The sequence below is a fragment of the Falco punctatus genome (assembly GCF_963210335.1).
Source record: "Falco punctatus genome assembly, chromosome: 8".
Lineage (NCBI taxonomy): Eukaryota > Metazoa > Chordata > Aves > Falconiformes > Falconidae > Falco > Falco punctatus.
Genome location: NC_137588.1, coordinates 48,020,516 through 48,046,641, shown reverse-complemented (window position 1 = coordinate 48,046,641; position 26,126 = coordinate 48,020,516). Strand labels below are relative to the sequence as shown.

The 26,126-nt window shown below is 38.0% G+C and overlaps 1 protein-coding gene across 8 annotated transcripts; it reads left to right on the top strand.

Moving 5' to 3' along the window:
* The first annotated feature begins 1,236 nt into the window (after window positions 1-1,236).
* On the top strand, window positions 1,237-24,523 carry SPDL1 (spindle apparatus coiled-coil protein 1). Of its 8 annotated transcripts, XM_080399971.1 has the most exons (14): window positions 1,301-1,601; window positions 2,187-2,244; window positions 3,463-3,511; window positions 5,377-5,560; window positions 7,701-7,877; window positions 8,194-8,388; window positions 8,697-8,846; window positions 9,510-9,608; window positions 10,488-10,598; window positions 13,173-13,313; window positions 14,844-14,953; window positions 16,216-16,403; window positions 17,336-17,681; window positions 23,634-24,523. In XM_080399971.1, exons 4-14 carry the CDS (start codon window positions 5,402-5,404, stop codon window positions 23,779-23,781), a joined length of 1,824 nt encoding a protein of 607 aa, XP_080256097.1. In that variant the 5' UTR covers window positions 1,301-1,601; window positions 2,187-2,244; window positions 3,463-3,511; window positions 5,377-5,401; the 3' UTR covers window positions 23,782-24,523. The 8 variants fall into 8 exon arrangements, with proteins under 8 accessions (XP_080256093.1, XP_080256092.1, XP_080256091.1 ...); XM_080399967.1 differs by lacking the exon at window positions 23,634-24,523 and having other exon boundaries at window positions 1,237-1,601; window positions 3,463-3,518; window positions 17,336-18,331; XM_080399966.1 differs by lacking the exon at window positions 23,634-24,523 and having other exon boundaries at window positions 1,238-1,601; window positions 5,374-5,560; window positions 17,336-18,331.
* Window positions 24,524-26,126: the final 1,603 nt, after the last annotated feature.

Below are 26,126 nucleotides of genomic sequence, written 5' to 3'. Positions count from 1 at the left end.
AGGGGGTTTAGCTGTGAGTATTTGCAGTGGTTAATCACACAGTGAAGGCAGCAGAATCAGGATTAGAGCAGGATTTTCTTCTTTCCTGTCCCGGTTTTAATCAACTTGGCCTTCTTGCCTGTCTAGACCATTCTGTATTTAATTTTTAATCCCATTACTATTGACAAGTTAGACTCATATTTTGATAGAATAGTAGAAGTAGTATCATTTTAGCAGACGGAACAGTAGTTTTATTGGGTTTCTCTTTAGAATTTCACACTATGTGCTTATTTTCAAAGCCCCTTTTATCCCAAGACATCTATTTCTGTCCTGGTTGCTCCAAATAAGGTTGTTATCCTTGCATCTACTTACAGCCTGTTGCTTGAATTTAACCTTGCATTACTTGAAGCATGTTTCTTTAAAGGCAGAATTCACTTTTGCATGTTTTTCTGTAGTGGTTTTTGCTAGGTATGTCACATGAAATGTGAGAATAAGCCTTCCACACTCACTGATCTTGTTAGAGAAAGTGCAACAAGATAAGAATCTTGCAGAATAGGTTAAAAACTTAAACTGCTGCTTAAAAGGTTAAAATTATTCAGGTTTTCTTCTGGGGAAGAGAAAATGGTACACAGACAGCTGTGCTTGGACTCTCAAATAAGCATCAGAACCGCACAGTGAAACACTCCAGCTGATGGATTGTGCTTTTTGTTTGTGGATATTATTCAAATCTTCACTGGCTTAGGAAAACTGAGTCCTGGAGAATCTAACACTATGAAATCCTGCCCTGGGATGACTCCCTGGTGTAGGAAGTGAAGATGAGTAGAAGCTAGAGAAAAATAAGGAGAAAAATACGAAGTGACAAGTTTAGTTGACAGCTATGCTGCAAGCATGGTAATTGAGCTCCACAGAATCTAAGGAAAGGTTTGGCTGAATAAGAAGATAGTAACATTTCCTCAGGGGCAGGCAGCCCCAGCAGTCCCTGCTGAAATGGGGACTTCCACGAGGAGGAAAGTGGGTAGTGGGAAAAAACAGACTCTTTATGGAATTCTGCTGCAAAACCCAAAAACTCTCCTGCAGAATACCGTGTGGGAGATGACCCCTCTGCTTTGCAGGTTTCCTTGGTAATATGTAGGACTCCATATACTTTGACTCTCATGACTTTGTGCACTTTTTTTGAATGAGGTGCCATAGTCGGCGCCTCCGGAGCCAAGCATGCCCCTTAAACCCCCAGCCTCCTGCGCTCTGGCTAGGTATGGCTGGAGGGCCGGTAACAGCCGCCTTCCTTTTCTTATCGCAAAACTTCCCGTTGTCTCTGCTCAGACACCCTTCCACACTGCCACTACCTGCATACATACTCCATACCATACCCAGCATAAAGGAGGAACCGCTTTTTAACGCGTATCACAGGAGCAAGGACGCCGCAGCTACGCCGATCCCCACCCCGCCCCTCAGACGCGCACGCGCGCCGGAGCCCAACGGAAAAGGCGGGGCGGGTACAGCTGCTCTCGCGAGATCTGGCGCGGTGGCGTCGTGGAGGCGAGTTTGAACTGTGGGAGCGGCGTCGGCCGGAGGGCGGGGGCAGCGCTGCGCGGCGTGGGCGCTGCGAGGGGTTCTCCTCTCCGGTAAGGAGGGGGGGGTGTTTGGGGGTCGGGTCTTCTCTCCGGGGGGCTGGGGCTGGCTTCGTGGCCGCTTCTCTACAGCGGCGGGGCTCCGTGTTTTGGGGGTGTGTGTGTGTGCGTGCAGGAGGACTCCTGTCCCCCTCCCCACCTTTCGTGCTGCGGCGTCTGGGAATCGTGGCCTCCTTCAGCCAGCGCCTGCCCGTGCCGCCTCTCCTGTGGCCCCTGAGGTGCCGCGGCGGGGGAGTGCACCCGCCCTGCGCCCCCTTCGCCCGCTGGGGTGGCAGTATGGGCAGGGGACGATGTTCTGTGATGCCGAGCCCGAGGGTGAGTCATCGCCTGGCTGCCTCGGCAGGGCCTGGTGGGGGCGCGGCGGCCGCCGGTGGGGGGACCCGCGGTAACGGCCCGCGGGGGGCGGCCGGGGCGGCCCGCGGGGGTTACGCAGCGAGCATCGCGCCGCGCCGTGCGAGCCAAGCGCCGGCGGAGCCAACCGCGGGTTTACCAGCTCCCGACTGAAAGGTCAGCTTGTAATCTGATGGTTTTTTTTTTCTTTTTTTTTCTTCTTCTTCTTCTAATATATGCCCACCCAAGAGCGTGTTTTGTGGAAGTTGATTAGCCCTGCAGTGTTTCAGCTTGAGCGTGGAGCTCGGTAGGTGAAGAAATGGACTTGTTTAAGAAACTGCATTGAATTGTGATGGGAATACCTGCTTAAAGGAAAGGAAACGATCTTGCTAACGATGGTAGTGATCAGAAGACTGTGCAGGTGCTTCTGAATAAATCAGAAAGTAGGTGGCCGTTAGGAATAAGCTCTTTATTAGTTTTTAAATTTTTTTAAATGATTATTTACATACTGTAAACCACCCTTAGGAATAGCAGTTTAACTAGAAGAACAGTCGTAGAGCGGGAGAGAAAAGTTTGCATGCCAGGAGAGCGCCTTTTGGTATCCTACCCTATTATTTTTATCAGTGAGTACTTAAATGTTTGAATACTCAAGGTCTGGACCCCTCAGCACAGAATAATCCATCATGAAATGTTTGAAGGTAGCTGGTCAAAAGTGAGTAACTCTTGGTAGACCAAATGGAGACTGATTTCTATTATTTCCACCCCCACCTGCTCACCTTACTACCAGTTTATTTTATCTTAAAACATTATTTTCAGGATGGTTTACTTGACCTAAGGTGTAACTAAATTGCAGGCTGTTACTTCCCTGTATAACAATACAAACGGCTTTGTGGGCAGAGCTACCTGGACTTGTCCGATCGATTTAATTCAAAACTGACAAATGAAAAATGGAGGATGTCTGTGCTTCGAAAGGCACACTTGCTGTTTCCCCTAGTAGTTGGCAAGGAACATGTGAATAGGAAAACTATTTCTCTTTTGCTTCATACTTCTGCTATAAAATTAAAGAAAAGCCTAAGATCTTTTTTTTATGTCATCCAGCAAATGATTTATTAGGAGTTCAAAGATATTGTATGTGAAACTGGAGGAGAACATACAAAAGATATGGATGGGGCTAGTAGGGAGCAAGACAAAAATCCCTGAAAAACCTTAAAAATTATGTATGCTAGGAGAAGGTGACCCTGGGTGTAGCCAGTTTACTTTTCCCCCCAGCCCAGTTTCAGAGTATCTATCCTTTGGCAATATTGCCTGGTCTGGCTGTTTGTAAACTATCTGACAGCTGCCTCAACTAAGATTTGAATAAGATTTGCATTTCTATGGGGTTTTAGCTTGTGATCTGCATTTTCATGAGACAGCCACAGGCCTTAAGCCATTTCTGCAAAAAGAAATGCTATGAAGGACTGTGCTATAATGGCAGTTTATGCTCATCTGGACTAGACAGCTACTGCGTTTTTTTTCTTTCTTTTAGAGGTGGAGTAGAAGAAGAAGGTCAAGAAAGACTTAAATGGACTTCTAAGGTAAAATGTTAGTTAAAAATGTTACTCAATGTAACTTAGTAAGCTAGGAGCAATCATATTGCTCTGTTGCCTCTATACTGTTTGATAAGAAAATAAAGCTATTTTTAAAATACTGTTTATGAAGTGAAATTAGGATTAATTAATCTTCATAATGCACAGCAGGCGTGGCTGCCTATATATTTGTGTTGCTACATCCTACTGTTAAAATTTTCATGGTTAAATGGTATACATTGTAACCGTCCTTGGACGGGTAATTGCTGACTCTTAGTTTTAGGTTTGCAAAATTCCTGTCTTTCACTAGCATGTTTTAACATAAGTGTGCAAAACCAGTATTTGAAGTGTTGCAGTGGTTAATGTTGAAAAAGTGATGGTTTGGAGCCTGGCTGGGTAAAGTCTCTTTGTATGCATTAAACCTGGATAACAACAGCAAGTGACAAACAATGCAAAAACCAGAATATGATAATTTCTATCTTGTACTTCTGAAAGGAATTAGCACAGTTTTGGCATGACGTACTTCTGCATGTTAAATTTATTTTTCTTTTACAGGAAACTCCTGTAAAAAGTCCTAGTGGAGTTACCCATATTGAATAAAAGCTAGCCAAAAAAAAAGTATCAAAAAAACAAAGGCTGTATGTTACAAAAATGACTCTTAAAAATAAACTTTCCTGTATTGAGCTGTGAAAGTTGCTCTTGATTAAAACCAACATCTTGCTAAGTTTCATAAAAATAATGTATGTGCCAGTAAGGAATGGCAATAACTAAATTGCTTATGTAAAAAGAAAAAACACAGCAGGTCTTCAGTAAAGAACTGCTTTAATCTTGAAGCTATATAGAAGTTATGAACCACCCTGGCTTGGAAAAATCAGCTGCAGAGATAGATATATATATATATATTTGTATATCTTTGTTACTGCGTACCTTCTGAAAGAACTCTTGGCTTATGTTGTTCAGAAGCCTGAGTAGCTTAGCATTTTCTGTCTTAATAGGATTTTTTGCAGCGTGCTGGTTTAGTAGATTTGGGAGCAAGCAGTCATACAAGCTTATGGTTTTAATTTGTCTTGCCTTTTATTTTTAAAAGTATTTTGTTTGTTTGGATTTATTTTGCCTTAACTTTTTGCAACATTTATCTTTACCTGTGTCTTTTGTTCCGATTCAAAGGTAGAAATGTGTGAATTTTCTGAAACATGTGACAAAGAGATGGTTATTAATGAATAGGTTACCTTTAGCAACTGATGTTTAAAGTGGAAAACAGTCATGAAAGACTCCATTAAACACTTAATATAAATGAATAAAAATACCTGATTTAAAATTCCATATATTTTAACAGGGCTTCTATTTCTGACTCTTGCCTTCAACTACCTTTATCTGTTTCTGTATCCCAAATAATCTTATTAGGGGTAAACTATCCTGTTAACATAGCTGCCTACATGAATCCTAAGTGTTATTTGTGTACATGAGAAATGCTATAGTTAGTGTGGCTTTATTTATAATACTGGAGGAAATAGTCGGCGATAAGCATAAGTATTTTTACAAAGCTCTTTCCTAGCCTTCTCTTGTATATAGCAAGATAGCTATATACTAGATTAACTCTGGTCCTAGTGTGCTAGGAAACCAGGTTGGATACGCAGGAGTTGTTTTGCTGCATGCTATTAGTTATGACATAGTCAGATGTTAACCAAGTTTATGGAGAAATAGTTATTATTTTACTGTTCACAGAACTGTTTGTTCATGAGCTATCTTTTTTGTCTTGTAGTAATGCAAAAGTATATCCTTGAATCCTGATCAAGGAAGGAAATCAATAACTTCTTCCAGATTAACTACTGTAACTTCAATATATTTTTTTTTTTATCATTTTGCGTTAGCAGTATTGAAGCAACAAAAGGAAGAAACATGGAGACAGAGACCATTTTAAATCTGAAAAAACAACTGAGGGAAGCAGAGAATGAGCAAAGAAAGGCAGCACAATATGGCTTGCATTTGTTGGAGTCCCATAGTGAAGTTCAAAATCAGTTGGATCAAGCACGCCGTGAATTGACTGAGAAAACTGAGGTGATGTTTTAAACTTGAAGTAGAAAAAGCAGTCAAGAACTTTGTTTTATTTTAACTATTTTCTGAATATCACAGGTGTTTGAAATCTCTTTTAGAGTTTAGTATAATTTTAATAAACCCTTTTAGTTTAAGTACTTGTAGGGAGGCCTTTTTATTTCTGCTCTGAGGTATTGAGCATAACTTTATCTAACTGGGACAGGATTTGATAGCTAATTATGCATCAAGTATTCAGTACCATGTAGAATTAATTACCCTTAATGTAAAACAAATAATAAGTGCTAAAGTAAATTTGTTTTAGAGCATGTGTTTTGGGCATGTTTAGCAATTAACTCATGTCATGCTTGCCCTGTAAGATTTGTTATCATGTGAAGCGGTAAAAGGAATGCTAGCAGCAAGAGTGTAAAATTACTGTCTTCTGTAGTGAAGTTTTCCAATTTTATAAATACTGAGGGATTCTGAATTTATTAGTACATTTCTTTACAGCTCAGAAAAGAGTAGTGTAGTGTTGAAATATAGAGTTATTATTTAGTCAGCTGGTTTTCTTCTTTGTAATTGTTCAAGAAAATTCTAATTGGAAAAGTCTCTTCCATTTGTCATGAACGTTTTAATTTTGATATTTGTTTGGTTTCAGTCGGCCCGTGCTTCAGAAATACTGTTTCTCTTAATTTAGCCTGTTTCTGGATGTGTATCCATTCTTTCCCTTGTGATAGAGCTAAAATGTTTGAGGTTTTGTTGTAGTTTTTAGTTTGGTGTTTGTTTCTTGTTTTTAAACAGCTGGAGAGTTGAGAGTACCCTGCTATTTTGAATGAACACTAACTTATTTCAATCAGTTTTGCTGTTGGTAAGGTTAGTGCAAGATAGGCAGCTGGAAAGCACAAGTCATAAGGAAGGCAGGGCAGGATCATCTTTTTCTGCTGACTGCCTGAGATGGTAGCTACTGTGTTGTTAAGCTGCATCCGTAGGTTGTAATCCTATGTTATAGGCTAGAACAAAGTTATGAGCTAAGCTACTGTGAATCAGATCCGTTAGTAACTGATTACAAGGGGAAAAGGAAGGAATTATGTGGTTTCATACAGTAGAATAACATCTTGTGTGGGAACTATGGTTATTCAACAGATTGTTTTGAGCTTTTTAAGCTGTGGCTCTCCTCTTTGGAATCTGAGAGCCAAAGCAATTACTGTGAACACAAGTGTAAGTTTTAACAGCAGACACAAGAAACTTTCAGAAAAATCTACTTTTTTGTAGAAGTCTGTAGATGTTTCTGCCTTTCCTGGATCTGGCCAGCACTGCTCTCCCAACCGTTTTCTGTGCACTGTCTTTGAGTTAAAATTCTTGTCCTATATATGTGAGAGCTAAAGCATGTCTTTGATATGCTGGTGTTCAGGCCACAGAGGTCAATTTCATACCTGGCAGCTTTTAGTTTTGTTACGTGCCTTTTTTTTTTTTAATTCTGGCTTGTGTTTTAGTATTATTTTATTTAAATTAAAAAAAAATCCTGCATCTTTAAATTGATTTGGTTTTGGTATTTACCTCTTCTACTTTCAAGACTCTTCTTACTTTTTCTTAACTGCTAGCTGAATGGAAGAGTAAAATGAAGCTGCCCTTTATAATTAGCAAACATATACAATTGGGCATAGAGAAAAGCTGATTAAAAAGGAATCCTGCAGTCTGGAAGGGTTGATGGGGTTTATTAAAAACAGTAAACAATTCAGATGTTCCTACCAAACACTGAACCCAGCTGTTCTGCAGTAGGAGAACACTGGATGGGCTGTAACAGTTTTTAATATAATTGGGTCCAATGGTGGTAGAAAGGACATGTAAGCTCTCACTAAATTTCTTTGTCACACTTGCAAAACAGGTTCCTGCACCCTTCATGTTGGGTGCAAAGAAATATACGATTTCCCTGAGGAAGACAATATTACCCAACCAAATGAATTGTAAAACTTGAGAGCAGTTTTTTGGGGTTTTTTTTTTTGGAACATGAGTAGGACAATTCCCCAATTCGGACTACAAAAAGAGGTTGAATGAGCTACAAGTTTCAGGCTTTTATTGTGTTGGTTCTGACCCTGTATTTAGTATGTCGTTCCCTAAGCATTTAGGAATATTGCCTCTAGGTTTATTAGTATGTTATTTCTTTCAGAAATTTGAGCAAGACAAATACTCTCTTCAAAGAGAAATTGATCTCAAGAATCGCATGTTGGAAAGCTTGAATTTTGAATGCGAGTCCCTTAAGCAACAGCAAAATGTGCAACTGGATAAACAGAAAGAACAGCTTGCTAGAGTCTATGGACGAGAAATCAGTGACCTTAAAAACAAGGTTTGGCAACTAATAAACAGTTAAAAAGTTGCTTATAGCATTTTAAAGACTATGTATTTAACTCATAATTGCACACTTAATACCAATGAAATCTAATAAATAGTTATAATATAGAGGGGCTTGTTTAGCTGTTTTTTTAACAAACATCTGCATAGTTATGTTGTGAATTATATCACACTTCAAAAGATGTTTTTAAAAGCTTACTCGTAAGGTGTATTTCTAAGACATTTTCTGTAATTAGAACAGTGTCAAAAGTATTGTGCTTTTCAAGAACTTGTTATAAAGTGGTACAACTTAGTTGTCAACTGTCTTTAAGTTGGAAAACCTGAAAGCAGAACTAGATGAAACCCGACTCTCGGAGAAACAATTGAGACACAAAGTGGATCATCAGAAGGAAATAATTGCTGCCAAATCAGAAGAACTACATATGATGTCTGAACGTGTACATGAGACCATGTCTTCAGAAATGCTCAGTCTTCAGATAGAACTCACTGAACTAGAAAGTGTGAAGGTGTGTGACTAATACCTTATTATTTAGAATATAGGCTAGTTAAAGATAACATTCTGTGCTTTTGCTCATTTCATTATTTCATTTTTAGATGCTTTGTGTATATTGCTCCTTTATGATTAGCTTACTAGTAAGACAATATGCACAGACCAAATAATAGCCTTAACTAGATTTTAATATAACTTCAAGATAATAATTTGTATTGAAAGTAATTACAAATAACAGACCTGTTTGGTTCACTTGGGCCTGCTTTTCTAAAAATTGTTTTAAAATCTTTTTATTAAGTACGTGATTTTTTTGTTGTTGTTTAGGCCAATATTGAAGAAAAGCTGAATGAGCTGCAGTACAGTAAAGAACAATTAGAACTCCTAAACAGTAACTTACATAATCAGCTGGAGCGTGTACAAGGAGAAAAAGAAGAAAGGGAAAAAGAAATTGTTTATTACTGTAATGAGTTAGAGGTATTGTCTTAATTTTATTCAACAGTGGTAGATAATCTTTGACTTCCACAAGTTGTGGTTAACTTGTCAGTGAAACACCAGGAGTTTTGTGAGAGGAGTTCTGAAGGAGGGAGGGGAAAAAGAAGTTGGGAGGGTGGGTGGGGGAAGGACATCGGCTAGTAATGTTTGGTATTGCCTGTTGCTAAATACTGTCTATATTGGCCTTTCTTTTGTGGAAGGCTGGGTATGGACACCCTTTGCATGGCAGTGTTCTGCCTCACAGCAGGACCTTCTCACAGGTCACTGGTACAATTCTCATTTTTTATTTTAAGTTCCTACTGAATGCCTTGGAAAGCTTTGTACTGGGGAGTAGAGGATATGTGGCCAAAAAACACAGCAAGGCTAATAGTCTCAATACCACTGATCCATTGATAAATATCAAAGTTTCCCTTAAAAGATTTGAGTTGTGCTTTTGTCCTGAAGGACAAATGGAATGTTAAGCCTTTTAGTGTAACAAAATCGATTGTCTCTGTGTAGAACTGTATGCATGGTTTAAGTACTGCAGTACAATATAATCTGTGCTGAAGGTATAGGAAATGAAAAAGAGGTAAAGCTATTTGATTCATTCATATATGCAGTACATCAGATGCTTAAGTGACTAAGATTCTCTTTGCTTTAATCCAGAAAGCTCACGAAGCTAATCAAGAGCTTCAGGTTCAGCTGGATCAGGCAGTGCAACAATCTTTGGACCCTGCAAGTAAAGGCAATTCTCTCTTTGCTGAGGTACAATTATGTCACAGATAACTGAGAATATACAGAGAAGAAATAATTCCTTGACTTTTTATTTCTTATATTGCATTGAAAATAGTAGAGTATCTGTACCTAATCTGGCCAGCGTGAATCTTTATTCCTCAAATATTACTTCAGTGTTGAACTATCTAGGAACTGAGCTATGGAAAACAGTTTTTATGTGCACTCTGAGTTTGAGGACTTATAAACTTAATGGAATCACTTTAAGTTACCTGGCTATCAATATAGAAGTTGGGACTGAGGGTTCGTGACAGTTCTGCTGCCGCTCTTAGCTCCAAGTAGTTTTGTTGAGCTGGTAAACCTTCTTTAATGCAGAAGATAGTATGTGAAATATTAAAAAATTTTGATAAAAGCTGTCTTTTAAAAACATGCTGAAAATGTCTGGATGTGTGAGCATTTGGGAGGGTTTTAGAATAAGAGTTTAGCTGCTGTTAAATGCGTAAGAAGTTACTCTGTTTCCTGACAAAACCCAGGAAATGGGTTGAATTGGTACACAGGTTTTTTTGGGGTTTTTTTGTTGGCTTTTTTTTTTTTAAAACCCTATTTGTTCTGATGCCTGTGGACAAAACTATTTGCTGCTACACTGAAGCATATGAAATGTTCTTTATTTTGATATCAAAAGAACAAAAAAACCCCATTGTGCCTTACTGATTGGGCTTCAGCTGCTACAGCAGTCTTCAACTTTTATCTTGGAGGTTATGGTAATAGCGCATATTTTCAAATGTTGTTGCTGGAAAAGCAGTATTTGTAGAATGAACATCAATTGTTTGGCAACATCTCCTTGTAAAACTCATCATCCAAGTGACAAGTGTTATAATTTTTGTAGTAATAATTGTTAACAATGTTCTGTAGGTGGAGGACCGTAGGGCAGAAATGGAACGACAGCTGATCAGTGTGAAAATAAAATATCAGTCACTACAAAAACAGCATGCATTCACTAGAGAACAGTTGCAAAGAATGAAGGTATGACCATTACTGTAATACTCCAGGGTTTCCTTGGGGTCTGGTGAGGCAATGCTTTAGTACACAGGCAAGAGGATTTGATGATTGTTATGATGTAGTAGCCTGGAGGGAGGGAAATGGGAGAAAAAGCAAGTGAGACTGTTGTGCTATTTGACTTCAACAGTACCTCGGTGTTTTTCTGTTGCTATTAGTGCTTCTACCTTATCCTAGAAGTCCAAGTTATACTGAAGGCACTGTGTTTGCTTACTGTTTTTAAATGGATAAAATTAAAATGCAACTCTTGTCAGTCAAACTAGCATTCGATTTGTCTCAGTGATTCTTTTCTTATCTAATCCTTGTACTACATGAATCATTTACTTGTGTATTAACTGTGGTTGTCAGGAAAGAATGTAAAGGAAAGGGCAGGCTTGTACTTGGTCCTCTGATCATTGTTCCGTTTCGGCCCACCCCCCAATTTTGCTTTCTTGTTTTTATGTTTGTCCATACATTTCTGGCTTTCCCCTATCTTTAGTGTGAGAAGAAGTCCTAACTTCTGTGAGAATTATTTAATTTAGACTAAATTTCTATAGGATGGGAGCCTGTTGGGTAATACTGTTGAGAACTAATAGCAGAGACTGATTTACAAGATAACGTAAAGGGGATGCTGCAAAAATGCCAACTCTTCTTATGTTGGTCTTCTGGTTTTCCAACACAAGATTTGATGCTTTCATTTTGCAGTCTGAGAGGCGTGCTTAAACAGCAAGAGTGATGATAATGAGTAATACTCAAGGTACAGGTTTGTGTTACCTAGCTTTTGTGGAGAAGTAGTTTGAAAATAATCGAAACGACATTCTTAAAGGATGGGAAAACTACCTATCCAGCAAATTAATTCTCTTTTACTAAAATCTGACCTTGAGAGCTAAAGATGGAGCTAAATACATAAGATTTGAGTGAGTAAAATGATTAAATAGACTCCTCAGAAACTTTCTTGTAATGTGAGGGTAAGTCAGTTGTACTGATTGAATGGTCATAGAAACATTCCTAATACTGAAGACATTCACCAGGAACCAAGGCAGATTGGTATCCCTGTTCTTTTATTCAATGTTTTTATTTGGAATTTCAGTTTTTACTCATTTTATCCCATAAAATTTCTTTCAGTATACATATTGGAGATAGGTAGTTTGTTGGGACAGCTATTTTGCTGAAACTGCGATCTTAGATCTCTCCTAGGACCCTCTCTGCTTTGTGTTGCATTGCAATGCTGTGTGTGAAAGCTCAATTTATAGTTAACCGATCTTTTCAGTCAGGAGCTGATTCCCACATTATAGCTAACTGTTGTTGCAGCTTTAGTTGTTGGAATGTCTGAATGTGGTATTTGCTGATGACTTGTTAAGATCTGACTGCTGAACAGAATGTAAACAGTACTGTGAAAGTTTTACCATGTCTAGTGTATTGCCCACAGTATCCCTTCTTTTTTTTTTAATGTTTCTGTTCTTTGTTTTTTATGTAGATCAACTGTGACTTGCAGTTCTGACACTAAACAAGTGGGCTTTTAAATGAAAGGGGAAAAGGTTAGGTGTCCGCAGGCTTGGGAAATGTAAGAATAGTTTTAGTCAGCCAGTAGGGTTTAAAATGTTACCTCCCATATGTCTTACAGAAGCTATGAGGAGGAGATGATTGAATATTTTTTTAGCTCTTGTCTGTGTACAGAATAATCAACATACTTTACTTCACAGGTAGGGTAAATGCTCTTCTCTCGCTTTCTCTGTTCATCTGTAGTCTAATTTTTTTCAGTTGATCCCTTCTCTGTGACTCCTACAGTGTTACCTTATTCATACTGGCAAGACTGGTAAAAAGTTACCACTAACACCCTGCTAAGTCTTTCTGTTACTGCATTGCATATTGTTTCTCCAGTTGTTAAAATGTCTGATGTATCACTTCTAACTGCATGTGTTAAGGCCCTTCTGCTATGATACTATTATAGTAACAGCATCAGAAAAATTGGCTATAAATCAAGACTTCTTTGATAAACGTCTCGTTTTGTAATGTCAGGTGGTGTTCCTTTCCTTGAAAGGATGTGTTACACTGAAGGAGTAGAAGCTGAAATTCTTGGGTTAATATTACAGATGGCAAACTCAGTGTTACCTGTACCTTAGAACCTGAACTGTAACAACAACAAAAAAGTTTTAAAACTCATTGTTTTTCCCCCAGTGAGTTCTTGATAGATGATTTTAGCTCTGATAAACAAGCCTGAACTGTAGTTTGGTTCTAGGTGACTCTGTGTTTACAGTTTGAATGTGAAATCTTGTGTGTGTCGTTGACAGTACATTTTATAGGTTCCTTAGTCAACACGGAGAAAGAGATGACACCTCAGTACTACTGTTCAGTAAGTTTTCAGCTGTCCTAAAGATTTTTAGTGTCAACCTATGATGATAACTGTGAAGAGTACTGAGTTTAAGCATCCAGTGTGCTTCTGTATTCAGGATTAGAATTACAAGGCTTAAGTACCCTAACTGTTCTGGGTAAGAGTGAGATTTTCAGTCACTTAACCCAGTATTTATTGTAAAGATATTTTTTTTTTTCCCTTTTTTCCAGATGCAAATGGCTACACTGCTACAGATGAAAGTCTCTCAGGCAGAATATGAACAGCTGGAACGCTTACAGTCCATGGTGGAACAGAAGAATGGTGAGGTAGAAGATCTTCTTTTCAAAGTGAGACAGCTAGAAAAATTTAAGGTATGTGGTTTGTAATTCAGTGGAAAAGTCATAATCAGAAGCTAAAACATGAGAACAAAAGCAATTATGAAAGCTATCTGAAGGCCATGTTCAGGTTTGAGAAGGGTTTCAAAGGCTACTCGTACCTTAATTAGACCCAAGTTCCATTTTACAGCTGGAGAACATATGCTTCTGAGGTTCAGAGAAGCAGAAAATGCTGTATGACCCAACCCCCAGTTTGGAGAAACAATTCTCACTTCACCTTCTTCTTTTATTTACCGGTAGTGTTTAAATTCAGTCACTTGGTAAAAGTCCACTCTGCTATGACACCTGATTTTATTTTATTTTTTTCTCTTGAAGGACGTAATGGTTTCATACTTCTACTGTGTGTACTTAAGCTTTATCACTTTTTAGTCTCTCAACTATATTGGATTTCTTGGATATTTGTTTCCTTAATGTGTCGTATCTTTGCAGTTGAAGCGTGCTCTTTCCTAGAAAAACTGAATTGCTTAATCATCCTTGTAAAGCAATCTTTTCAATCCTCTTATGCAACTTGATAGTATCTTGTCAATGTTTTGGAAGGTGTGAAATACATGAAAACACTTGTATGCACTATTGTAATGTTACTGATGTTTGTGTGCATACAGAATGAAAAAATGTAGCCTTTCTTACAGACTGGACTCATTTGGACCTTTCTTAAATGGCTTTGGAATGTAAACTGAGGTGTAAAAGCTTATGCATTAGCATTGTGCTTTCCAGGATAGTGTCCTCTATTCTGCACTTAACTGAAGTGGCATAAAACTAGGCTTAACCTGTTTTAGTAAGCAACTGAGACATTTGATTGCTTTCCTAATTTGCTTGTGTATAAGCTTGATGTGCATTTATTTTTCTCTCTGCTTTAAATAAGTAGTGTCAGGAAATAAAATGATTGATTCCACCATCAAAAGTATCTGTACTCAAATGACTGACAGAAGCCTATGAGATCTGTGGGACAGTACTAAATCTGAGTACTGCCTTTTCAGAAAAAAACACAAACCAAAACCCCTAGAATGTCACATGATACTGATGTATTGTATGGAGAGTTTATTGCATTTATGGCACCTTTACTATTAACCAGTTTTCTCATCTAGAAGATGTAACTTGCTTTGAGATTCTGGCTACTGGGTAACAAGGCTTGTATTTCTTCAGGGTCTAGCTGCTGATGCTTGGAAATAAAGGCTGTAACCAATTCCCTGTGGGTTAACTAAATATCCTGTATTTTCAAGTAAAGAGGAAGATAACTGTTCTGCAATGCTATTTGGAAACCTTCTGGGGTTGAGAACTTGCTTTTAAAATTTCATTCTCTTTCAGACAATGAGAGAACTGTCAGTTTCAGTGTTATTTGACATGTGTAACAAATGAGGAAGTACTCGGAGGATCTGAGCTCTCTTGTATGTTTAAATGTTTCTGTGATGAGTCTTCTCCATATAAGTGTGTGGAAAACTAAGGACTAAGCTAATGTACATCTGAAAGGCCACTATTTGACAACATGACTTTTTTTTTTTGTGTCAGACTTTATATGAGAATATGGAAGAATCCAGACCTAGGAGTAGCTCAAAGGAAGGAGAGTCAGAAGATGGTTACTATACAGATTTACTGCTGCTGAAACTTGACAAGTCAAAGTACGTACTTAATGGTCTGAGGCCTGGATGTTCATTGTAGTCTGGTTATCTTCCAGCCACTACTTCTTATTCTTCCTTTTTAGTCATTGTTTGTGTGTAGTCCACTGACTGCATGTGCAAATATGCTCCTTGTCTCAGTTCGTAATGCTGTGGAACTGTCTTACCTTCAGTCAGGACTGAGACCTGTTTGTCCTTTTTCTTGTTCTTGCTAAAGATAGCAGCAGAACTATTTCATACTGCTGTTTCTTCTAGAAACATTGTTAATACTAGATACAAGATAAATGAGAACTTAAAATTTTTTTAAAAAATTAACCTCTAAGGGAATTGTTTGAAGCTTCTTAAAGTCTATAGGCTTGAATGTATTTCTTTTGTAAAAATAGCCAGATAATAACATTTGAAATGTTTTATTGGGACCACTTAGTTTAGATGTATTCTTTGGCTAGTGAATTCCATATCTATTAATTAGCAAGTCCATAGTGTTTTGGCCTCAGGACTGTATTTAAGCCCTCAGATGCAAATATTGCACTCGAAGCAGGAGGTAGTGGTCTGCTATGGGAATTCCTGAGAAGTCTGTCACTAGCTGCTGTTGCTGTTAGGAGAAACTGGTGTGATCTGGGTACCTTAATTAAAGAGCGCTGAGGAATGGTGATTCAGTGCTTATGATGTGGAAGTCAATGGCCTCTGAAACAGAGGCAAGGACATGCGCTGAGTATTAAGAGAATTATTTTTGTGTTGGTTGCTTAGAGTAACACTGTAAAGCTTGCATTGTCAGTTATAGAAGTAGTTATATGAACTTATACACAGGCTAGAAAAACCCCAATGAAACAGTGAATTTTTAGGTTAGGAATGGTTCCTCAAACCAGTTATGTATAAAAACCAGTTATGTATGCATGTGTGCGTTGTTCAGCATACAGCTTTGTTTTTAACAAGCATTCTGTCTCTGGTAACTAAACTCACTGCTCTAGGTCAAGTTCAAGTGAAAACTTGCCTTGTACTGGAATAGGTCTCTTTCATTTCCTACTAGTGTATAAATATAAAAAGACTTTTATGTAAAGTCACAGAGTGCTTAGTTGATTCTGTATCTGCTGCTTTACTTACAAAAACCCCCAACAACAAACCAGCCAAACCAAATAAATACCCTGCCACTGCACCCCCCATCCAACCCCCCCCCCACCAAAAAAAACCCAAACAAACCAAAACCCAACAACAAAAACCATTAAAAGAAACCATGTCTGAGTGACTGTATTTTCTTCCTACCCCAGGAAGGAGACTGAAACCTTGAAAAATGAACTGTCCTTGCAGAGGATGAAAGCGCTGTATGAAAGCCAAAGGGTTCTGGAAGTTGAAAGGAAACTCTTCGCAATTGAGAGGCATTTGCAAGCTTGTCAGAGTGATAATATGAACTTGCGAGTTAAGCTGGATGAGCTACAAATGAAATATGAACCTGGAGGTAAATGCTACTTTTCCATATGGGGGGGAAAAAAGTAAAAATCTGATCTTCTCAGCTTTCAAGTTGAATAACATTAGACAGGAGGACATCGAGTTCGTTCCAGATATAAACTAATTTTTAAATGGCTCCCTTTTTGATAATAACCTGGTCCAAAACCTGCTGACGTAGTAAAAGCCCTACCTTGCTCAAGGACCTTACTTCAATATGTATACTAATACTAATTTTAGAAGACTGAAAGAGTACGAATTAGTGTTCAGAGGCTTTATAGGCTAGCTAGGTGACCATTTGAAGTAGGTGGGAACAAGTTCTCAGGAGGTGATTGTCCTAATAGTAGCAGTATCTCACAGTTGATGAGAACTACCAGCTTTGTGCATGTAGGCAGCTGATAGGAGCTTTGTCATAAGTGCGAAGCGTTTAGAAGAAAAACTGTTTGATGGCTTTGGTTAATATCCTGAAGAACAGCTGATGCCTGGCTATGTGCAGAAACAAGGGAGTTGCAGCTATGGAGGAAGATAAATGGGGAACCAGATGGGTGAATTGGTTTTGGTACTTGTCCATACCTAAAGGATTTAATTTTAAAATCTTAGTTGTGGGAGCTTAACTCAGCAGGCTTTAAATGGAAATAAAATACTTAAGCATATTCATGTAGGTCAGAGCATCTATCTGAAAGCCTTAAAGGTAGAGTGGGTGGGGGAGAAAGAGATTTTTATTTCTTTTTTTTTTTTTTTTTCTTCTTCAAGCTAACTTCTATTGGGGTGCTTTCTTACTGAGAACAGATTATATGAAGGGACATTCTTTAAGGGATCTAAGTTGTCTATTCAAAGATCTTTAGTCATGGGAAATGTTCTTCATTAGTTTTATTATGAACATGTTGGTGGACAAGTTAACTCCAGCTTTGCTTGTGTACAAAAAATATATTCATTTTTTCTTAGAAATTTTTAAAGACACTGAAATTAAAAAGGAGATGGAGAACATTCCAGTGGATGCTACTTCTGAATACTTGGACAGCAAAAATACTTCAGCAAGCGAAGCTGCTCTCACTCAGTCACCACTTAAGGAAGAAACAAAGATGACTTCCAAGAACTTGGAGAAAAGTGATCCTTTTCCAAAAACACGTATTCTTGAAGCACCACAAATAAATATAGCCTTTCAAGCACTGCAAAAAGTAGTTGTACCTGAAAGAGGAAGAAAGAGAGTTAGAAGTGAAGATGACAACCATGATGCCTCTACTTCATGTAGCGGGAGTGGAAGTAATTCCTTGACTTCAGCTGCCCCCAGGTCAGTGTCAGCTTCTGTCTATGGTCAAGGCAATCAGCAGAGACCTGCATCTCTTTTCTTTCGCTGCCTGAACTATGCTATCCAATTCTTTATCTGTTTCCTCAGTGTTGCATGCAGTGTAATTCCTCACTTGCGGCTACCTACGCTGAACATCTCAATACCTTTTAGAAAGACTAAAATGATGACTAATGAAAAAGACTCTTGAAACTGTAAAATATCTGAAATAATTTTCCCATTACTTGCAAATGTTTAAGGTGTGCAGATAGCATGACGGCTTGCTTGGTTTGCTCTGACTTCAGAAATAGGAATGCTGCATCCTTGGTCCCTTCAAAGCTGCCACACACTGGTGTTACATATCAAAGTAACAAAGGCAATAGGTACCATGCTTCAGTTCGCTACCTAATTTCAGCTCTCATCAACTTTCAGACTCAGCTAAAAGCCTGAAAGTTATTTAAATTAAGTAATTCTTAACTTGAGTTGACAGAATTTGCATTGTACAGGATAATAGACAATGATGCTATTTATGTTGGCAGACAACTGACTTCTATAAGCTGAATGCCTGATAATTAGCAAAACAACTACTAAATTAAGATCACTTTTCCCCCCGAACTGAGAAATTAAGTTACTTTTTGATAGATGTTAAAGAGGTTGGAGCTAATTACTTGTCTAAGTTAATTTATCTTGGTAAAAGGAATGCGGATTTTTTTTTTTCAGCTGATGCTTTTGTATTCTGTTCATATTCGTAATCTTCATAAACATGTGTTATGGAGGAGAAAAAATCTGGGATAGTCTAGATGTTTTTGAGCTTACGACTTACTAATGTCTGCTAGTAAAAATAGTTTATTTAATCTAGAATGACAGTAGCTTCAAAGATTAAGGCATAACACATGGAAATCTGTACAGTATATCAAAAATTAATGGCATTCAGAGGTAATTGGATTGATATTTTGACTCCCAGATCAGTAGATCAGTTAAGGTTGCATTAGATACAATTAACAGTTTTAAATAGTACAATCTTCTGAAAGAGTCTGGATGGAATATAGCAGAAATAGCTATTTCAGTACCTATGTCAAAATATGCCGGGACTGTTACCGAGGAGGAAGGATCAGGGAGGTCAGATGTGGGTGGTGCAAGTTGAGAGGGAGGACTGGAAAATTTAGTGACGATATGTGTACAGAACATTGTCACAACACGGAAGAACAGATAGCATGTGACCTGGGTGTGAAAAGTTTTAACTTATTTCCTCATATTTCTTTTGGAAAGGAAGATACAATGTCTGCCAGTAGTAAGTTGTTGAAAACAGTTTATGTGAACTGATGAAGGGGTAAACCTACTGGAGAGTGGGTGAGGAGGAGAAATCACTTTGATGTTTGAAAGCAAAATGAGTGGAAAAAGTGGAAGAGGAAGATGGAGTTGTAGTTCAGAGGGGGGTTCTAATCTTCCATCTGTTTCTGTTGGTTGAAATAAGGAACAAAACATAAATCAGTAGACTTTAAAACAAACACCCCAACAACACAAGGACAAAAAACCTCCACAAAAACTCCATATAAAAGCTTTTAAGCAATGGTGGTATGAACCTGTGAAAGGCAAATCCAGGCACAAGGTTCTGTTCATGTTTCTGATTGTGTTAGGAACTACTAAATCCCCAGTTAATGATGTTAGGATAACGGTGAGGATGTACTTAACACCCTCATGTGTTGTGATTTATTGTGAAATAAGAAGTCATGATAAAATCTGAGTGTTTGAGAGACTGGGTTTCTAAACACTGCAAGCACCTCTGGATTTTTGTGATGGATGTGGCCAGACCCTACGTAGGAATACAGTTAAATGCAAAGGCGCAAAAAATACTGGCAACTTGAGCAGGAATGTGCGCCTGAAAATTGAGAATTTGGGAGAGGAAAAAAAATTGGCATATGCATGATGGGTAGTTGTCAGTGTTTCACCTTGGGTTAAGTAAAATGTGATGCTGTGGCTGAAAAGGCTATTGTGGTCATTGTGGGTTTTTTTTGAACTTGAGTAGTTTTTGTGCAGTAATTATTGTAGCTCTTTCATTATCAGTCCATGAAATGTGACAACGGAAAGAGCTGAAATAACTGTGAAAGGATTGCAAACTTCATTTCTAGAAAATGATGTTTGAAAAGCTTTGTCAGCTTAAGAGATGATGTAGTAGTAGTCAGAAGTGATCTGTATGTACTTGTTTGTGTGACAGATACCCTTGTTTGAGGTCTTGCTTGCTAATGTGATTTAAGAAAGGCAGAGCTAGGTAACTGAACTAACACCATACGTATGTATCTGTAGTGCATGTGTGTATACTTACAAAAGTGTAAAGGCAGTAAACTTTGGAATACTTCATTAGGTGATGGTACCGATTAGGTTATGGTATGTTCTCAACACTCATGTACTAGTTGAGACTAAAGATCTAAATATTAAATATTTAAGTGAGTATTATTAACTACCAATTGCTATTGTAATTCAGGTAATGCAAAGGTTATAGGTAGTGATAGCTCTTGTTAGGCCAACTGGTCAATAAAAAGATACACTCCTGTATTGAAATGCTTTTCTTAACTGCTGAAACAGCAAATTCTGACCCTTGCTGCCCAACTTAGTTTGCATTCACCTTTGAGGTTGTTTGCTTTAGTTTGATCTGAAGAAAGGCTTGTGTGCCTAAGACCTTATTTGCTCTTTTATTGAGTTGGATTACATAGACCAAATCTGCCTCGTTTGGACATTGTTCAAATGCCTAGAGCCATTTGGCTCAGCAGGAGGTCTGGATAACTAGTATTCTCTCTGGCGTTTTAGTCATGCCATTCATCCTCAGGAAGTAAAGCTCCATCTGATGAGACTAGTTGATCTTCCTCAAATGAGTAGAAGGAACCCCCATTACATCTCACTTTGGGAGTCTACAGAGTCAAAGCTTGATAGAATCATGTTGTAGTTTCACGAGCATTTGTTTTTGTTGTGGTGTGTGTTGCTGTTTTTTTTTAAGTGGAAGTGTTTTAACTGTCATCTTTCTGAGCCATCCATTTCCCTGTGCAACACTTCATGAAATGTGATGATGCTGTAAGGGGTGGTCTGTGAGCTGGCTTGGTATGAGGACTGTGGTGGGTTAACTCTGGCTTGCTGTCAGATGCCCACCCAGCTGCTCTCACTCCCCCACTTGAACAGGATGAGGTATCAATTGGTCACAGGCAACACAGACTTGATTTGGGGAAGATTAGTTCATAGCCATTTAAAACTAATGGGACAGTGAGAAAGGAAAAAAAAAAAAAACAACCACAACTTCCCCCTAACACCAGCCCTTCTTCTCGGGCTCCACTTCGCTCCCTCATTCCCAGTTTCTGCTGCCTCCTCCCTGAGTGACACAGGCTATTGGAATAAGGCTTGCAGTTGGTTCATAGCACTCTGCTCCTGTGTTATCGCAAAGGTTAGTAGAAAAGGATTACGATATGGACTGGCTGTTTTTTTTTAACTCCATGAGACTTAAAAGCTGAGCATCTTGTTCTGAAATTAACTTGGGAGTCTGTTAAATGAACTCATTCATTTGTCCCTTGTTATATGTACCAGCCTGTAGACATGATCTATTACACATTAGTAAAACTTGTATTTTATAAAAAAAAAAAAATAATTCAGTATGGCAATGAAAACACGGTTTAGCAACTTGTAGGCTGTAGAATAATTGGTCCTGAAGCATTTGCAGACCAACTACAGGATACTCAGAATGAAAGAGTAGATTTTCTTGGATTGTCTGTTCGTTGTCACATTAAAGCTCCATTATTTGAATTTTCAGGCATTTCTGAAATGCCATAAACTCACTGCCATAAACTAAGGTTTTTATAAGTGAAGCAAATTATGGCAATCTATTGCTGATCCAGATGAAAGCTGTAATTAACTGAAGTGTAGCTTGCATACATGGAATGGCTTATTTGTTTTATCTACACAAGTCAGTGTCACACCCCTGATAAATTAGGTATTTATTAGTATAGTTGTAGTCTTAGGAAGTTAGCTCATGTTATGCTGACTTGCATAAACATTTTGGTTTGTATTCAAAGCATAAAAAGATTGTTTTCTTTCTTCAAATAATTAATTCTAATAGCTGCTTAGTTTCATAAAAGAAAGTGATGTTTCTGATGTGAATTTGGTTTCCAGTGTTGTTACACTATATGCTAACAGAATTACCCAATACTGTAAAAGGGGAGTATTTTGTATAAATCTCGTTCTGCTGCTTTGGAACATAATATGTCAATTCAATGTTTATTTGGCCTTTCGGTTTGAGTTCTTGCTTTGTTCTGTATTTTTATAGGGAATTCTTGTTGGAAATTTTGGCCACTAGAGTACTGTTTTTGGTGGCCTTGAACAGAGGTTGTTCTAAGGCAGAAGAGCAGAGGGTCAAATGGAGAGAGACTACCCTAGGAACAGATGCACAGACACAAGCTCTCCATCCCTAGTTACAGCTGCCAGGGGAGCACAGGCTGAGCTGTAGACCAGAAGACAATTAGAATTAGACCAGAAGACTAAGAATATGCTTTTCCTCCTTCCTTGAGTAATGGGTTCTTGTTGTAACCACCAACAAATGGCTACTTGCAAGTAGCAGCACATCGAAAATGGAGGGAGCTGGGGGAAAGCTGACTATGGACAAAAAATGGTTAGTCTTTGGAATTACAGGTGTGGATTTAATGCAGAGCAAAAGGTGGAGTAAACACCGCTGACCTGGAGGAGATGCTCAGCAAAGCGTACTGCTCTTTAGTCTGAGACAGTGCTTATAGGAAATAATATGCAGGTTGCTTGCAGTGGATAAGAATAGTTTATTTGATAATCTGTGCGTAAAGATGAACTGAGGAGCGGGTGTGTGTGTGTGAATCTGTAGCTATATTCCCCAAACATTTTTGTTTCAGCTCCTTTTGTAGTCCTCATTTCATCTGCATTTTTCAGTATCGCAAATAGATCTTTAATAACTGGGTAGCAGCTATTCTTGTTTGGAAAAACTGCCAGTGAAAGCAGCTGTAGATTGTTTTGGGCTGCTCTCTGGAGGCTCTTGACAGCACTAGAAATCCACATGGTCACTAGAGAGAATTGCTTTCGACAGGTATGGTGAGCAATTGGCATATAATTTGTGCTGGTATGTGAAGTGATGTTTAATTGGGAACTCCATTTTCCCATAACTTGTTTTGCCGTGGAAATAATTGTACTAGTCAAATGGCTGTGGGTGATTTGGTTGAGTAAATACCATTATTTACCAATTAGTTCTAATGACACATTTGTAGTTTAAGTAATTCTTAAATAATCAAAGCATCTGATGGTGCTTAGGTGTCTCGGTACTGGTTTTTAACTTCCCTCTTTAACAGCAATGTGGCAGTTGTATTCCCATTTACGTTCTCAGCAGAACTAAAACATGTCAGTGGACAAATGATGTGGAACCTGAAAATTTCTTTCAAACAACTTCTTTTCAGATATTCAGGGATTAAGATAAAGGCAGTAGCAGTGCAGAACTAGGTTGGAAACCAGTGTGTTGCGTCAAGCTGTAGTCCTTTTCTTGGTGTTAAAGCAAAATTCTTGACTTCTAGCAACATAATACAAATGCGATGGACTTTTCACTTGGAGTTGTGCTTTTGTGGACTTGATCTCCTTTATGTGCGTGGCACAACCACTGTTTTTTTAGTTATTTCAAAGGCTGTTCCAACCAGCTAATGCTTCCAGTAATCTTTTTACCAAACATTTCGGCATGTGGCAGGGGGTGGGGGGAAGCCTATACTTTTAAGTGATGACATGTGAATAGGACTGATGTAAAAACACTTCATTGTAGTCTTGTTTTACTCTTAAATGCTGTTTCCTCTGTCTTTGTGTGTGGATGGTCTTGTATGCCACTTGGCTTGTTGATTTTGCTTAAAGCTCTTACTTTAGCACTGTTTTTTTTATTAACTAAATATGTATTTAGAATGGTTGCTTTGCCTGTAGGTTAACAGCTGAATCCAGCTTTGAAACTACGGAAAAAGAAGATACGAAAGAAAATAATGTCACGCCTGAGAAGAAAATAAAGAAAAAATATACAACATATTATGTATGTCCTAAGCCAACTTCTGAAGTACAATGTGCTCAGCAATAGAAAGTACGTTTCTGGAAGGAACCTGAACAACTTGGAGTCCTGCTTCAGTCGGAAGTACTGAGTAAACTTGTATCACACGTAGATGTACAGATTCCTCACTTAGATACTGATCTGCCTTGTTTTATGAAGAGTATGATTGCGTTAATGAGTGTTGCGCTTGTGATACTGTAACTTCCCACAGGGCACCTGTTAGGTTCCCTGGCAGAATGACCTGAAGTGTTGCCTTGTCTTGAACCTTGGCCAAGTCTCTAGCCATGTGTTAATTGTTATTTGTTTGAAGCACAGTGCTATCCTAAAATACAAGAATTTGTTACAGAAGTTTTATTATATGATAAGATAGGGATAGGGGTCAACCCTGAGCAAGACAGACTAGACAGTGTTTATGGAGAACTCTAAGTCATGTGATCCTTCTTCCAGTTCCAGGATTCAGAGTTCTTGACGCTTTTCCCCCAGTGTGTAATTGTTCAACTTTCAGACTGACCTGATTGCAAAGGTGCATGTGAATCTTTTTATGCATTTTGTGGGACTGTTCTTTTGAAACTCCATAAATTCTTGTATTTTTACTAATATTTAAAATAAAGCTTTCTTTCTCTTCCTTTCTAAAATGTAGTCTCTATAGCATTTAAGATAAAATATTTATTTAAAGCTGTCCATTTTTTCATTGAGAGGTAAGGTATTTTGTAAAAAGAGTTATGTTTAGAAAAATATTACTATTCAATAAAAGCTAAGAAATTGTAATGCGTGTGCTGTGTGGTGTTGTGTTCTTAGGAGATAAAAATAACTTGATGGTGCTTCCTGCTGAATAATAGAGAGCATTTAAGCTAGTACCATTGATATCTCTCCCACACTGGCATTTATATAGAAGTTTAAGGTTACTTAGTTTGATTCATTATATTACAGTTTAAGCTCCCTCTAGTGAATGGGTTAGCCACTTTCTGAGTAAAAAACTCAGTAGTTAAGATGAAAGCTTTTTAAGACTTCTCCTTTTAAATCCATTAAGGAAAAAAAATCTTGAGGAAGAATCTTACCAACCCAGTGGGTTTTAGGTTTGACAGCTTAATACACTCTATGTTAACTTCCATTGGTGCTTTGGAATCCAAGACTCACAACATGTCTTTGTATTTAAACAGGTAAACTTCAAACTCATGTCAGATACTGCTAGTCAGCACTGAGATAGTAAAGGTAAACATGCTATATAAAGATTTCTTTAAAATTATTTGTCACAGCCTTGGTCAAATTGCAGTTTCATTTGGTAGCTTGCCCTGTACTAGTGGTGCTGACTGATTTTATTAATTTTTTTCTCTCCACCGCCACCAGAACACTTCTAGATTGTGTACAAATGTACCTTACAAATAGAGTTTTGAGTTAAATCATCTGTTGTAGGAACATGATGCTGAACGTTAGAGGTTTGTGGTGGGGGGCAAGGCAATCTCTTCCATACAATTTTGTCGGTAGCTTTTGGAGGAATTATGAACTATATGTCTCTTTATGAAACTGTTTAATATACTTGTCTAAGACCGCTTTTTGGACATGCTTGTTTAGAGTTGTGCCAGTTCAGAAGTGATGACTGGAGTTTTACCTATGACTATGCACATGGGTGACATTAGCTTGTCAGTCATTTATCTCAACATGCTGAACTGCAACATTCTGAGTCACTGCAGAGGTGACTAAAGATGTGGTAAAGTGAACTTAAATGAGCTTATGTGGCTTGTTATTTTCCAGTGCAGTTTGAACTTGTTATCAGTCCATTTCCACCTAAATTTAGGCACGGCCTGTTGGCTGTTGCTGTTGAACAAAGTAATTGTAAATCCATGCATTGTAGAATCTAATTGCATCACTTTATCAATCTAAGAAATTTACTATCTATCCAAATCTTGAGTCTCTTATTAATGAGGTCTCTATAAACTGAGGATATCTTATGTCTTGTTAACTTTTATTAAGATATTCCATGATATTACAGGAACTAATGTATATCCATTGAATAGTTCTTATTTTTCTTGACTTTGAAATAATGCTACATTGAAGAAATCATGCTTTTCATGCTATAAAATGTTGAAGGAAACTTTTTTTTTATGCAGATGGTCAAAGTTAACCGTGCTTGCTGTCACTGTACAGTGAGATGCAAATAGTGTAAAACAACTAAAGTACCTTGTTTAATTAGAGGAAAACCTTCAGTAACTTGACATTGGATGCATGTACTTTAAATGGGAGTACCGAACTATAGATTGTCTACTAAGACAGTAATACATTGAGCTACTTAGCGTATCATATTTCTTTTTTTTTTCTCTAAAAAATTGAATCAACTTGTTAATGCTACAAATAAAACCAGCGATATAATTTCAAAT

Coding starts and splice junctions, on each gene's coding strand:
- SPDL1 (XM_080399967.1), top strand. CDS start 5,402: ATGGAGACAGAGACCATTTTAAATCTGAAAAAACAACTGAGGGAAGCA. Junction 7,878..8,193: donor TCAGTGACCTTAAAAACAAG/GTTTGGCAACTA, acceptor ACTGTCTTTAAG/TTGGAAAACCTGAAAGCAGA. Junction 10,599..13,172: donor AACAGTTGCAAAGAATGAAG/GTATGACCATTA, acceptor CCTTTTTTCCAG/ATGCAAATGGCTACACTGCT.